General features: G+C 33.6%; 2 protein-coding genes across 2 annotated transcripts; both read left to right on the top strand.

Moving 5' to 3' along the window:
* Positions 1–2,958: 2,958 nt before the first annotated feature.
* Positions 2,959–3,764, top strand: LOC122604966 (protein ALP1-like). Its single transcript, XM_043777821.1, has 2 exons — positions 2,959–3,154; positions 3,244–3,764. Exons 1-2 carry the CDS (start codon positions 2,959–2,961, stop codon positions 3,762–3,764), a joined length of 717 nt encoding a protein of 238 aa, XP_043633756.1.
* Positions 3,765–10,703: 6,939 nt separating this feature from the next.
* LOC122605162 (protein EXORDIUM-like 3) lies at positions 10,704–11,973 on the top strand. Its single transcript, XM_043778055.1, has one exon. It carries the CDS (start codon positions 10,777–10,779, stop codon positions 11,794–11,796), a length of 1,020 nt encoding a protein of 339 aa, XP_043633990.1. The 5' UTR covers positions 10,704–10,776; the 3' UTR covers positions 11,797–11,973.
* The last annotated feature ends 994 nt before the right edge of the window (positions 11,974–12,967 follow it).

Below are 12,967 nucleotides of genomic sequence, written 5' to 3'. Positions count from 1 at the left end.
CTGAACTTGGCCGCATTTGACACACCCAGTCAAGTGGAGCTACTGAACTAAACCGTTATGCTTAATGGGTAATGATCAATCCTCCTAATTCTTTAGCCTAAAAATCCTTCGAATTAATAGGATCTTGACATGTGGAAAATCAGAGGGTGAGATTAGGAAAGAGAATTAGTGGATTACATGTGTTAGCAAGTGAATATATTAGGAGGATTTTTAGGAAGATTGGTTAGGAGGATTTATCCACTTGAAAGATGCTTTTGAAAGGAAAATGATAAATCCTCCTAACTAATCCTCCTAAAAATCCTCATAATATATCCACTTGCTAACACATGTAATCCACTAATTCTCTTTCCTAATCTCACCCCCTGATTTTCCATATGTCACGATCCTATTAATTAGGAGAATTTTCTAGATAAAGAATTAGGAGGATTAATCATTACCCCTTTTGAAAACAACAAATGTTGTTCTCATCATGATTTTCCTTTTTAGAACGCATAGTAACACATAGGAAGTAAACATACGGATTTTAATCAGAAAATATGTTCAAATCTAGCCTGAGAATATAAAGCTTTTGGTCAAGAAAATGAAATTTCCCGCTTTTGGCTGGTTCTCTTTTTTCACCGAGCCACCTGCCGCTTATCATCAGCTTGGATAAGCTCATAAGCCTCTAGTCCCCAGTCCGGGTTTGAATATAGTTCTTTGAGGTCGATTCAATTATGAGTTTTCATAACTATGTACTTGTAATATTTACTAATTCCGGTAACATCTAACATTGGTTTCAGCTCATATTTCATAAATATCCTTTTTGCCCTATGTGTAAACTTGCAGAATATATAAATATATTGTTCAGCAAAATCAAAACTGATATCGATGTCATGTATCATATCAAATATTGCAAACAGGAATTAAGGTGAAAAAGGTTGTTCTGTAGTAGAAAATCAAAAAATATCATCATTGAGATTTTGTTCCGTAATTGTGAATTAACACCCATCATTCATGCCCATAGCTATCAAAATCATCATGAGTCGATATTATTGAGGTTTAGCTTTTTGAAGTCCCCTTTACCCTTCATACATTAACCTTTGGGCCCAAGAAAAACGGCTTTTCAAAAAATCGGTGTATAAAAAAGCCCCACGCTTCTCTTACAGAAAATGTTTGATACTTAATATCTTTCTTCTTTTTTTTTTTTATGGTAAAAGTAAATGGATACTTCTTATCTAATAATATCATTAACTATTGACTTACTGAAAGAATTATTGTACCTTTTACTCTTTTTAGTCATGGCCTTGTTATCATTTAGCTCATATATAATATATTTAACATAACTAAAATGACATATTAGTGATCTTGCTATAATACAACTATTCTGTTAACTTGAAGTTTTCTATTAAAATTTCATGGTCAAGAGTTATATAGAAGCTGTATGTGATTTTTTCCAATTGAAGATGTTAACCTTGAGATTATGTGTAAATATGTAACAGAAGAAGAGTTTGAGGGGTAAATTTGGATAATTGGAATTGTTGATCCAATGTAGGTGCGAGTTGTGGCCCAAGGCCCATTGGACTGTTCATTTGTTGTAATTAATTCCCTAATCCCTACTACGGAAAAGGTAATTAACTAGGTAAGTGCTTGCATCTTCCGAGTGTTGTCTACTTGTCTTTAGCAAGGAAAACGCCTTAAATTGTAGGCCATTTTCTCTTCAATGGACCACTAAACCTCTCTCATTATGTGTAATCCAGTCATCGGACGATCAAAGAATCAATGCACCGCGTGATAATGATAAATCTCAGTTTGATTATATTAGACTGAGTGGTGTGAGGCTTCTGCCCACGCGTTCCCCACCCAAAACGCGGCCCGAACGCCTTCCACATGGCCCCGAGATCGCGTTCTAGCTAGTCAAAAGGGGATGATCGGACCAAAACAAACGCCTACTATTTGTAATTGTTTTTTGAGCCTTCCTCTTCCCCATGCAACCAACGGCTCCTTTGACTAACTTTTTCCTATTTTCTTTTTTTTTTTATTTTAAAAAACCATTAATCCTCTTTTTTCCTATATAAACCCACCATTTTCTTCCACACTCTAAGCCATATCTCATTAAAAAAAACACATATTATTTTTTAGATTTCCATGGATCTCAACAATCCATTGTCGTCAAGCGAGAGTTCGACCGATAGCTCATCCGATAGTTCGGGCGGTTCATCTGAGCTAGACTCGGCCATATCGAAGGCGGCCATGTTGGTCGTGAATACTATGTTGGACGCGGTTCGCGGCGATGATGATGACGATGAAGAAGATGAAGTTGTAAGACCGCGGTTTAAGAGACGGGTTACTATTGTGCGTAAGCTCGACTCATGCGTAACTATTTTGTTGACGAACCGATTTACAATGCAAAGATGTTTAGGAGGCGTTATCGTATGAGTAAGCGGTTATTTCTTCAAATATGTGATGATTTTGCAACCGAGTATCCATTTTTCCAACAAAGAATGATCGGTCGGGGAAGCTTGGTTTCTCAACCAAGTTAAAGTGTACATCGGCGCTCCGTCAATTGGCTTATGGCACTAGTGTTGACGCATTTGACGAAAACTTTGGCATATCAGAAAGGACCTCACGTGACACACTAGAACACTTTTGTATTGGAACAAATTTTTTACTCATAACGTTTTAAAATTTTAGCTAGTTTAATTTTATATATAGTATATATATAGTTTATATATAATTTATATATATTTTATAACTTAGTTATACTTTTATTATAGTTTAGATAGTTTAATTTTATATATAGTTTACAGATTATAACGTAGTTGTAATTGTATATAAATAGGCATAAGGGAACCATATGGTGGTACTTACTTACGTAGACCGACTTAGATTGATCTCCAACGGATGTACGAGGTCCATGAACAACGTCATGGTTTCCCGGGAATGATTGGGAGCATTGATTGCATGCATTGGACATGAGATATGTGTCCTAACGCATGGCGTGGCACTCATACTCAAGGTGATATCGGGAAACCGTCGTTGATGCTTCAGGCAGTTGCGTCTTATGATTTGTGGATTTGGAATGCGTACTTTGGGATGCAGGGGTCCAACAACGACATTAATGTTTTTGAAGCCTCGCCTGTTCTTGAGGAGCTTATATCCAGTTTGGCTCCTACATGTTAGTTTTAAAGTACAATATGTAAATTCGTTCTTTTGATTATATTAAGTGTACTATCTATAATTGGTTCATTTATTATTATTTTGTAGCTTCTTTTTGTGCAAATGACAACTTTTACAACACCATATACTATTTGGGAGATGGCATTTACCCGGAGTATGCAATTTTCGTCAAGACTTTTACCGACCCAATTGACAACAAAAGAAAGTTGTTTAAGAAGAAACAGGAATCAACAAGAAAGGATATTGAAAGAGCGTTTGGTGTACTGAAGAAGAGGTGGAAGGTTATTAGTAATCCTGCACGGTATTGGGACAAAGAAAAGATGCAATCCGTGATCTACGCTTGTATCATCATACATAACATGATTTTACAAGACAAGGACAAAGTTTTTGGTCAAGACTACGACCCGGAATACCCTTCTTTGGACCCGGAGTACTGGACACAAGAAACACCCATGGAGCAACGGATCGAGAACTTGCATGCAATCAAAAGTAGAGAAACCCACAACATGCTCATGGCGGATTTAGTGGATCAAGTATGGACGACCCGTTCGCGACAAGATGAACCTATGCCCGACCTTAATGAATACGTTAGCGATGATGAGGATTAGTCTTTTATATTTATGTAATGGAACTTAATTTGTATTTTATATGTATGAACTTTTTTTTTAATGTTTTTGGTAATATCTAGTTTATAAAATGTTGATATAATAATAATAATAATAATAATAATAATAATAATAATAATAATAATAATAATAATAATAATAATAATAATAAACTAATCATTACTTCACATGGCCAAAGACCCCCACTAACCCAAGATGCCTCACATCTCTATTTTTTAAGAATGCCCACCATTATGACGTGGAGTCATGTGGCCAAAGACCCCCTCCATGGAAAGGCCTCATACCATTTAGTCTTACGCTTTACGAGTGCCAAATATTATGAAAAAACTATAAATCATTTTTACATATTAGAGCTTTTGCATTTTTTTTATGTTGTTCTCATACATATAAGACATTATAACTTTTTTTCTATATTCTTAATATTCTAACACATTATTAATACGATTTTTCATAAACCTAAACTAAATTTTAGGTCAAAAATGTATTAATATAAACTATCCTTGTGGTAGTCAAATAGCTTCAAGATACAGTTTTAATGTGTCTTCATTCAATTCTTATAACATCGGATTGAATGATTATATTTATGTTTTAAATCTTCAACAGGCTAAAGCATATAATTAGTCAACACATGACAAATGGAAAAGAAAATTAAATGAAAAATCGAGTAAAATTCTTTTATGGATAATCATTTGGCTGTAATTGGTTTTTAATGTAGAACACTATTTTTTTACGCACGTTAAATAGTTGTATTTAGTATTTTTTTTTTTTATAGTTTTAAATTTTATCGTAACATAATGGATTTGTTAACCTGGGTCTGCAAGTTGTGATTTATAATTCATATTTTTTTTTAACATTCATAAAATTTTATTGATTATATGCAATCTAGCAAGGTGCTAGTAAAACATACAAGAGGGTATGAAGATGAAAAATACAATACAGAGGTAATTCATAATTAAAGGTTGAAGATTCAAAAGTTAAGGGCGCGTTTGGTTGTAGAAAATGTATTCTAGTTTTTCATTTTTAATTTTTTAGAAAATAAAAGGGGCTTTTGTTTTCTAGAAAACAAATAAAAATTTTGAAAACGCGTTCTAATTAGAAAACTAGAAAACATGTTAGAGTTGTGAGGGAAGGGGGTGGAATGAATTGAAAAATAGAAAACAAGAAAAATGTGTTTCCAAGTTTTCTATGGAAAAATAGAAAACCTTGTTTTTTGTTAAACATTCTTAGAAATCTATGATTAGAACGTGTTTTCTGTTTTCCATGTTTTTTTGGAAAACAAAAATGAAAAACAAGGGGTTTTTTCTATAACCAAACGCCCCCTAAAAGTATTCTACTGAGACCAATTAATGTCGAGTGAGTTCATTCTATGAGTGAGCCACGAGAAGCTGGTACTTTTAATTTCTTTGGTAGCATATCGCAGAGAAGGGGTCTTGTCGGAGAAGATACGATCGTTTCGTGATTTCCAAATTACCCAACAAAACGCTAGGATAATAAGTTGGATGAGATGACCTTTCCTCGGGTTAATTGTGGTTAAACTATGAAGTTGAAGCAGGTTCATGATGTCGGTTGGTTTTACTACTGTTGCGAGGTGGCACCATTGCATAACGCGTATCACTGAATGAGCAGTGGATGAATAGATGCTCGATCAACCGATTCGTCTTGAGCATTACAAAGGGAACATATCGGTGATGATAAAAGGATATGTTCCTGGACAACAGTTGATCAGAGGTTGGAATACGATTTAGGTAGGTCAACTCTCCAAGCTAAGACGTTTACTTTAAGAGGCGCCGCTTTATTCCAGGGAAAGATCCAGTAATTGGGACCAAAGGTCGCTGCTTGTAATCGGTTTGTCATCGATTTGACAGTAAAGTAACCTGAAGTATCATGCATCCTTATATAAAATCGATAACTTTGGAGTATATTTAATTACTTGGTTCTTGTATGACTACTGAAAGTCAATTGTTATTAATGTCTATATATATTTTTGTAGTAATTTTTAGAGGAGTCGTCATTGGATTTGCGGTGTACCCTTATTTAAACGGGATTCAGCAATCTACTCCGTGATTGCGCTTTTCTAATTTCCTATATCGTCCGCCACATGAAACTACACTAGAATAATGTTTGCTGGATTAATGGATCATGTTCTATATGACAAACAGGATAATTTAATATAATATTTTTTATTTAATATTAGAATAATGAAAATTAAAAACACATAATAATGCAAAAGCTCGAATGAGAAGCTCTATATTTAAATCAAGTGTTAACTAGAAAATATGATAATTTATTAACTATATTAAACCCGTACGAGGCTAACTAGGAAAATAAATACGACATAATAACTGATAGTTACATTTTTATTTATAATTTATGATAATATAAAAACTTATCAAATGACTGCTTCAAACAATAAAATTATAGTTTATAAATATAGGATATCCATAAAATATGTTAAAGTATGATTAAGAAAACACAAATATTAATAAATCATAAAATCTTTTTTATAAGATATATTTATTAAATATAATATAAGAAGTAAAATAACAAAAAAAATATATCTATAAACCTTTATAAAACATATTAACTTCTCCTATTTTAGAAAATTTAGCACTTTTTTATACCCAAAATATCTTTATTTCTTAATTCTAATTCCCATATACACCTAATCTATACTTTTATACTATTTAATAAATAAAACAACCCCTCTTTAAAAGTTATGGATAAATTATCTAAAATATCATTAATGATTAAATTACAATATCAGTCATTTATCCAAAATATCTCAATTGGCCTTTTATATCAATTATTTACACCAATCAGTGTCACCTCCACCACCAACAGTCTCCCCACCACCTCACCGTTGCCGCCACAATTAATCACTGCCATATTACGCGAGTACCGTGCTAGTATTAAACAATCTAATTTGAAAAAAAGATAGTTATCATTGAATTAACGAAAAAACATATATAGTATATAATATTTTTGTAGGCATATAGAAAATGGAAAAATAAATATTAATGATTAGGATCGATGACTAAAATCATACATAACAACATTATATATAGTAATTTAAATAGAAAAAATGACAATTCATGCAAAAATCCAATGTGTCAAAAAATAAAAATGTCACATAAAAAAACATATTTTCACTTAGTTACATAGAAAGATATGTTGCGGAAGATGTTTGCTCTAATCTCCTCAATTACTATGTTAACCTCAGGCTTAACACTTGTTTTCGAATAAGAAAAACCAACCGACTAAAAAAATGCTTAAAGCAAGTAACTACATGTAACATCATTGGATATAGATCTATGTTAAGAATAATCGATCATCTTCTGTGAACTATATATGATTTCTAAAATCTTTTCCTAAACCAACATATTTACAAGACCTAAAATCCAAATTCTACCGTCATTTTGGTAGAGAATAAACTATATACTTTCTTCATCTCAAAATTATATCTCTCTTCAGTCTTCACCAAGTTCCACACTCTCCATTTTCTAAATATTCGCTTAAAGAACATAGGAGAAAGGAATACTTCTTTTATGGAATGGTACTATATATATATATATATATATAAATAAGGGTGAGTTATTTATATATATCACCCTTATATATATACATATATAATACATATATAAGGGTGAGTTATTTGTAGTACATGTGTAAGTTAACTTACACATTTCTTCTTCCTTCTTCCTTCCATCTCCGACCACCACAATAATCATCCTATATAGGGGTGAGTTATTTGTATTACTTGTGTAAGTCAACTTACACACTTCTTCTTCTTTCCATCTCCGACCACCACCATGATCATCCGGCAACGGCGACCATCTCCGGCGAGACTTACACATATGTAAGTTACAAATTTTAAACCCTAAAATGCTAAAAAAGTTGTACTTACACATGTGTAAGTCTCACCGGAGATGGTCGTCATCGCCGGAGGATCATGGTGGTGGTCGAAGATGATCATGGTGGTGGTGGTGGTCGGAGATAGAAAGAAGAAGGAAGAAGAAGTGTGTAAGTTAACTTACATATGTACTATAAAAAATAAATGTACTACAAATAACTTTCATATATATATATAGGGGTGGGTTATTTATAGTACAAACATTTAAAAAAGTACAAAAAGTACATGTCTAAGTTAACTTACACATGCTTGTTCCTTCCATCTCCGACCACCACCACCACCACCATGATCATCTCCGACCACCACCATGATTCTCCGGCGACGGCGACCATCTCCGGCGAGACTTACACATGTGTAACTACAACTTACACATGTGTAAGTTAACTTTCCGGCGAGAATTAGGTTCGTTTTCGGGTGGATACGGTATGGGCCAGAGGCCCTCATCCGTTCTAAGCTGACCGTCAAGGGACGCATATGGGAATCGTATAGATTTGATGGGCGGCGATCCAATAGATGGTGACGGTTTGCTACGGTACGGGCGAAGCCCTTGATGCCGGCGCCGGTGTCGTGGTTGGGGTGGTCGAAGATGATGGTGGCTGGTGGTGGTTGTCTCGCGAAGGAAAAAACCTAGAAATTTTAGACCCTAAAATGCTATAAAAAAGTTGTACTTACACATGTGTAAGTTAGTTACACATGTGTAACTCTCGCTGGAGATGGTCGCCGTCACCGGAGGATCATGGTGGTGGTCGGAGATGATCATGGTGGTGGTGGTGGTGGTCGGAGATGGAAGGAAGAAGGAAGAAAAATGAGGAAATACCTTGTACTTTTTTAAACACTTGTACTAAAAATAACTTTCCTCTATATATATATATAGTTTTTTTATATTGAGAACCATTTTTTTAAGAACAATGAGAACTCTTAGATAATATATTTGTTCACATGTTTTTTTTGTTCATTTACATGTGAAATGATATAAAAAGGTATGTTGTAAAAGAAAGTTTTTTATAAAACTTTTAAAGTAGCCTTTTATGAACTTGTGAATAAATTTGTTCACATTTTCTGTTCACATGTGACAAACGACTATATGTAAGGTTTTGAAAAAAAATTTCTTCTGCAACATATATTTTTATAATGTTTCACATATGAATGAACAAAAAAACATGTCATCCAATATAAATATCAGGAGTTCTCACGGTACTTAAAAAAAATGGGTTGTTAAATAAGGGTCATATATATATATATATATATATCTTGGAATGGATATGAGAAATAATACTTGTATTAGTCTTTGTTTTTTTTTTTTTTTGTGTTTTGGTTCTATTACCGACTATTGTTCGTGACCTTTACTAACTCGTTAGACGGTCACTTTTTTTAAATATTTTTTTATGCCATTTAAAAAAAAAACCTAATTGACCAATATGTTATAAGTATGTGCCTTGTATTCTGCCATCTCCAAAATAAATATAGTTATTGATCATTATCCATGTTGTGAAATTTGTCATAGTTATAAACATTTTTTAAAATAACTTATTGTTTTAAAATAAAAATAATTACTTTAAATTTGGCATTTATGAATAAGAAAGTACCCTTACAATGATAGATGGGCGTGGGACCGGTCCCGAAAATCTCAAAAATGTGGTACCGGTCCGGGTCCGGTTCCTAAATAAGACGGGACCGGGACGGTACCGGGAAATCCCGTAGCTCATGGGATTTTCTCGGTCTCAATCTCGAAAACCATCAAATTCCAATATCGGTCCTAATCCCACTTGAGACTCAATACCACTTTTCAGTACCGAGATCAGGACAATAGCAGGACAGGACTTGGGACTTAGGATTTTTGGCTCATCCCTATAACATGCATCAAATCTAATAAATTTTGTGACGACTTTTCATACAAGTTGTACGTACCATAATTGACAATAGCAATGTAACTTTTATCTACTTTACCAGATTGATTAAATAAAATTCATTGTCATAATAAAAATTGAGAAATGATAAATGCAACCTTAATAAAAATTTTGCACCTTCAATATTAAAAGTTTCTCTTGAATATTATGGTAAATATACAAATAATTTATACACCTTAGCAAACCCTATTAAAATTTCATCTTAATTAGATAGATAGATGTAGCTTAAATAAGAATAAAGAAGCAAATAATCTTTTAAAAATTCTTTTAATAATTGTTTTTAAATGTTATAAATATAAAACAACAATACTAAGGGATTGTTTGGCAAGGGGTTTTTAGGGATTTTTAAAGGCTTAAAAGCCCTTAGCTTTTAAAAATAAACTCATTTGAAAATTATAGTCCTGTTTGGCAATACATAAGAAATCAAAAGCCCCAGCCCCGAAAAACTCCTAAAAGCCCCAAAGGGTCTTTAAAATAAAAACTCGTAGGAAGAGAGTTGAAAAAAAAGCCCAGCCCCTAGCCCCAACGTCAAGCTCCAGCCCCAAGCCTTTAACTACAGCCTCAGCTTCAAGCTTTTGTGCCCAACATACCCTAAATCAGAGGAGATGAGATGTAAAAAGTTTTTATCTTTATTTAAAAGAAAAAAGACTAAATGTTATAAATATACAAGTATAATTCACATTTTTTTTTAATCTTAGTTTTTAGTTTAAATAAATGTCATGATTATATAATTAAAAGTATTGTTAGAAGGATTTTTCAAAGAATAAAAATTATATGTGGACATATATGTCATATACTACTCAGATTTTTACATTCAACTTTTAAGCCCATTTTTTGTCCCAATTGTGTATAAATCCGTCACTATAGAACTCTTTGAAGAGCGGTTAAACATCGATAAGAAATTTTTTTTTTTTTTGGTTTGAGTACGAGTTAATGTTGTGTGGCAAACTTCACAATGATTAAATGTTGAGTTATGATATTCCTTTCAACCAATTTTACCATGACCCAAATGAAGTTATTTACTTACTGTACACTTTTAGCTCTGATTTATATCCAATTTAAGTACCAATGACATTCAAAATAATATGTTCTTTTCTCCTATATATATACATCCACACTTAAACACACCTACTCCACTCATTTCTGCCACTACTCGTACCAACTCCACTTCACCAATATGCAACGCCGGTCATCGGCGCCACCACTCCCCACACTCACCCTCCTCCTTTTCTTCCTTCACCTCGCCGCCGCATTCCGCCCATGGCCCAACCAAAAAACCAACTTCACCGAGCTCCAATTCGGCGGTAACAAAAAATACGAAGGCTCATCAGAATTCGTGAAACTTAAATACCACATGGGTCCTGTTCTTACTGCCAACATGACCGTACACATTATATGGTACGGAACCTGGCCCAGTTCACAAAAAAGAATCATCCGTGATTTTATCAACTCGATATCTGACGGCGGACAACATCGTTCGCCGTCGGTATCGGGCTGGTGGAAAACGGTCCAGCTTTACACTGACCAAACCGGTTCTAACATTTCAAGAACCGTACGGCTGGGTAAAGAAAAAAATGACCGGTTTTTATCTCACGGTAAAAAACTAACTAGGTTGTCAATACAATCTGTAATAAAATCAGCTGTGACAGCTAAGACAAAACCATTGCCAATACATCCAAAAGGTGGGGTCTATTTGTTACTAACAGCTGCTGACGTGTACGTTCAAGATTTCTGTCAAAATGTATGTGGGTTCCATTATTTTACTTACCCATCCATTGTAGGGTACACGTTACCCTACGCATGGGTGGGTAATTCAGAAAAATTATGCCCGGGTGTATGCGCGTACCCGTTTGCGGTACCCGAATACATCCCGGGTTTAAAACCGCTAAAATCGCCAAATGGAGAAGTAGGTATTGATGGGATGATAAGTGTGATTGCACATGAAATAGCTGAGATGGCTTCTAACCCATTGGTCAACGCTTGGTATGCTGGTCAAGACCCTTCATTTCCGGTTGAGATTGCTGATTTATGTGAAGGGATATATGGGACCGGCGGTGGAGGGTCGTATACTGGGCAGATGTTGAACGATCGAGATGGCGCCACGTATAACATGTATGGGATCCGACGAAAGTTTTTGGTACAATGGGTTTGGAATCATGTGTTGAATTACTGTACTGGCCCTAATGCTCTTGATTGAAAATGGATGTTTAAAAACAATGAGAGCCAAAAAGGACAAAAGTGTGTTTCGCTAGAATGGTGTATTTAGGGGCTCTTTAGACTTTTCACTTTTGCTTTCTTTCTAATTTATGTTTCTTTTTGATGATTACTTTCATTAATGAGATGCTATTAATGAAGTTAATTGTTTTATGGGGTTTATGCACTTGTGCTTGTTAATTACCACGAGTAGGGTGAGCAAAAACCGAACTGAAAATAAAAAAAAATTATGAAAACCGGAAAAACCATTGGTTTTGGTTTTTTCTAAAAATCGAAAGTTATGGTTCGGTTTTGATTTCTAATGAAAAACTGAACCATAAAAACCAAACCGAAAGAAAAATATAGATTATTTACTTTATTTTATATTTATATATCATTTTGTTATTAATTTTTGATAAATATGTTAATATATTTGCATTTTTAGGTGTATATAATAATATCATTTATATGTTTAAGTAAAAATACACAACAAGATTGATTTGCTTTAATAACTGTATAGTTAAACAACGTGTAAAATATATCAATGGTTATATATAAAATTCGTTTGAAGTTTATACAACTTACTTTTATGGATTTGTTGTCATTGTTGTAGTGTTGTTAATATTGTTTTAAAAACTTGTTAAAATTAATTATGGTGTAATTATAGGGTATAAACTTATAAACTTTTCAAGCTCAATTTGACTCAAACCACAAGTGGTTAAAAACTGACTAAACCGAACCGAAATAGACCCAAACCAAAAAAACCAAAACCAAATAGTTTTGGTTTTCAAAAACCTAATTATAACGGTTTGGTTTTCGGTTTTAGTCAAAAACTGACCCAAAGGCCAAACCGAACCGTACTTGCCCTCAACAACGGGTATATTGCATAGAGTTTTTGTAAGTTGTTGACTAAATAATGTTGTTTTACGGGTAAAAATTTTGTGTTTCCCCGCCATAACAAGTTGTTTGTGAATTGTGAAGTTAATGTATTGCGCGCCCTTACCACTATTGGCCATATCTAAAATTTTGTTGAAACTTTTTCTGTTTGATTTTTCACAAAATTGTGATGCTGTTACCTAGCTAAAAGTCCTGTGTATTCAATTCTTGTGTACATAGTTGTGTGAAAATTATGTTCATAAATATTTTTTTTTTTGTTATGTTAATTAGTTGTTGGT

This window comes from Erigeron canadensis, chromosome 6 (assembly GCF_010389155.1).
Source record: "Erigeron canadensis isolate Cc75 chromosome 6, C_canadensis_v1, whole genome shotgun sequence".
NCBI lineage: Eukaryota > Viridiplantae > Streptophyta > Magnoliopsida > Asterales > Asteraceae > Erigeron > Erigeron canadensis.
Note: the sequence above shows the minus strand (reverse complement) of the source record. Positions and strands in the feature narration are given on the sequence as shown.

Bases quoted from the DNA above. Each gene is read 5' to 3' on its own strand.
- LOC122604966 (XM_043777821.1), top strand. From the start codon at position 2,959: ATGTGTCCTAACGCATGGCGTGGCACTCATACTCAAGGTGATATCGGG. The intron at 3,155-3,243 runs GTTAGTTTTAAA...ATTATTTTGTAG, and splicing joins ATCCAGTTTGGCTCCTACAT to CTTCTTTTTGTGCAAATGAC.
- LOC122605162 (XM_043778055.1), top strand. From the start codon at position 10,777: ATGCAACGCCGGTCATCGGCGCCACCACTCCCCACACTCACCCTCCTC.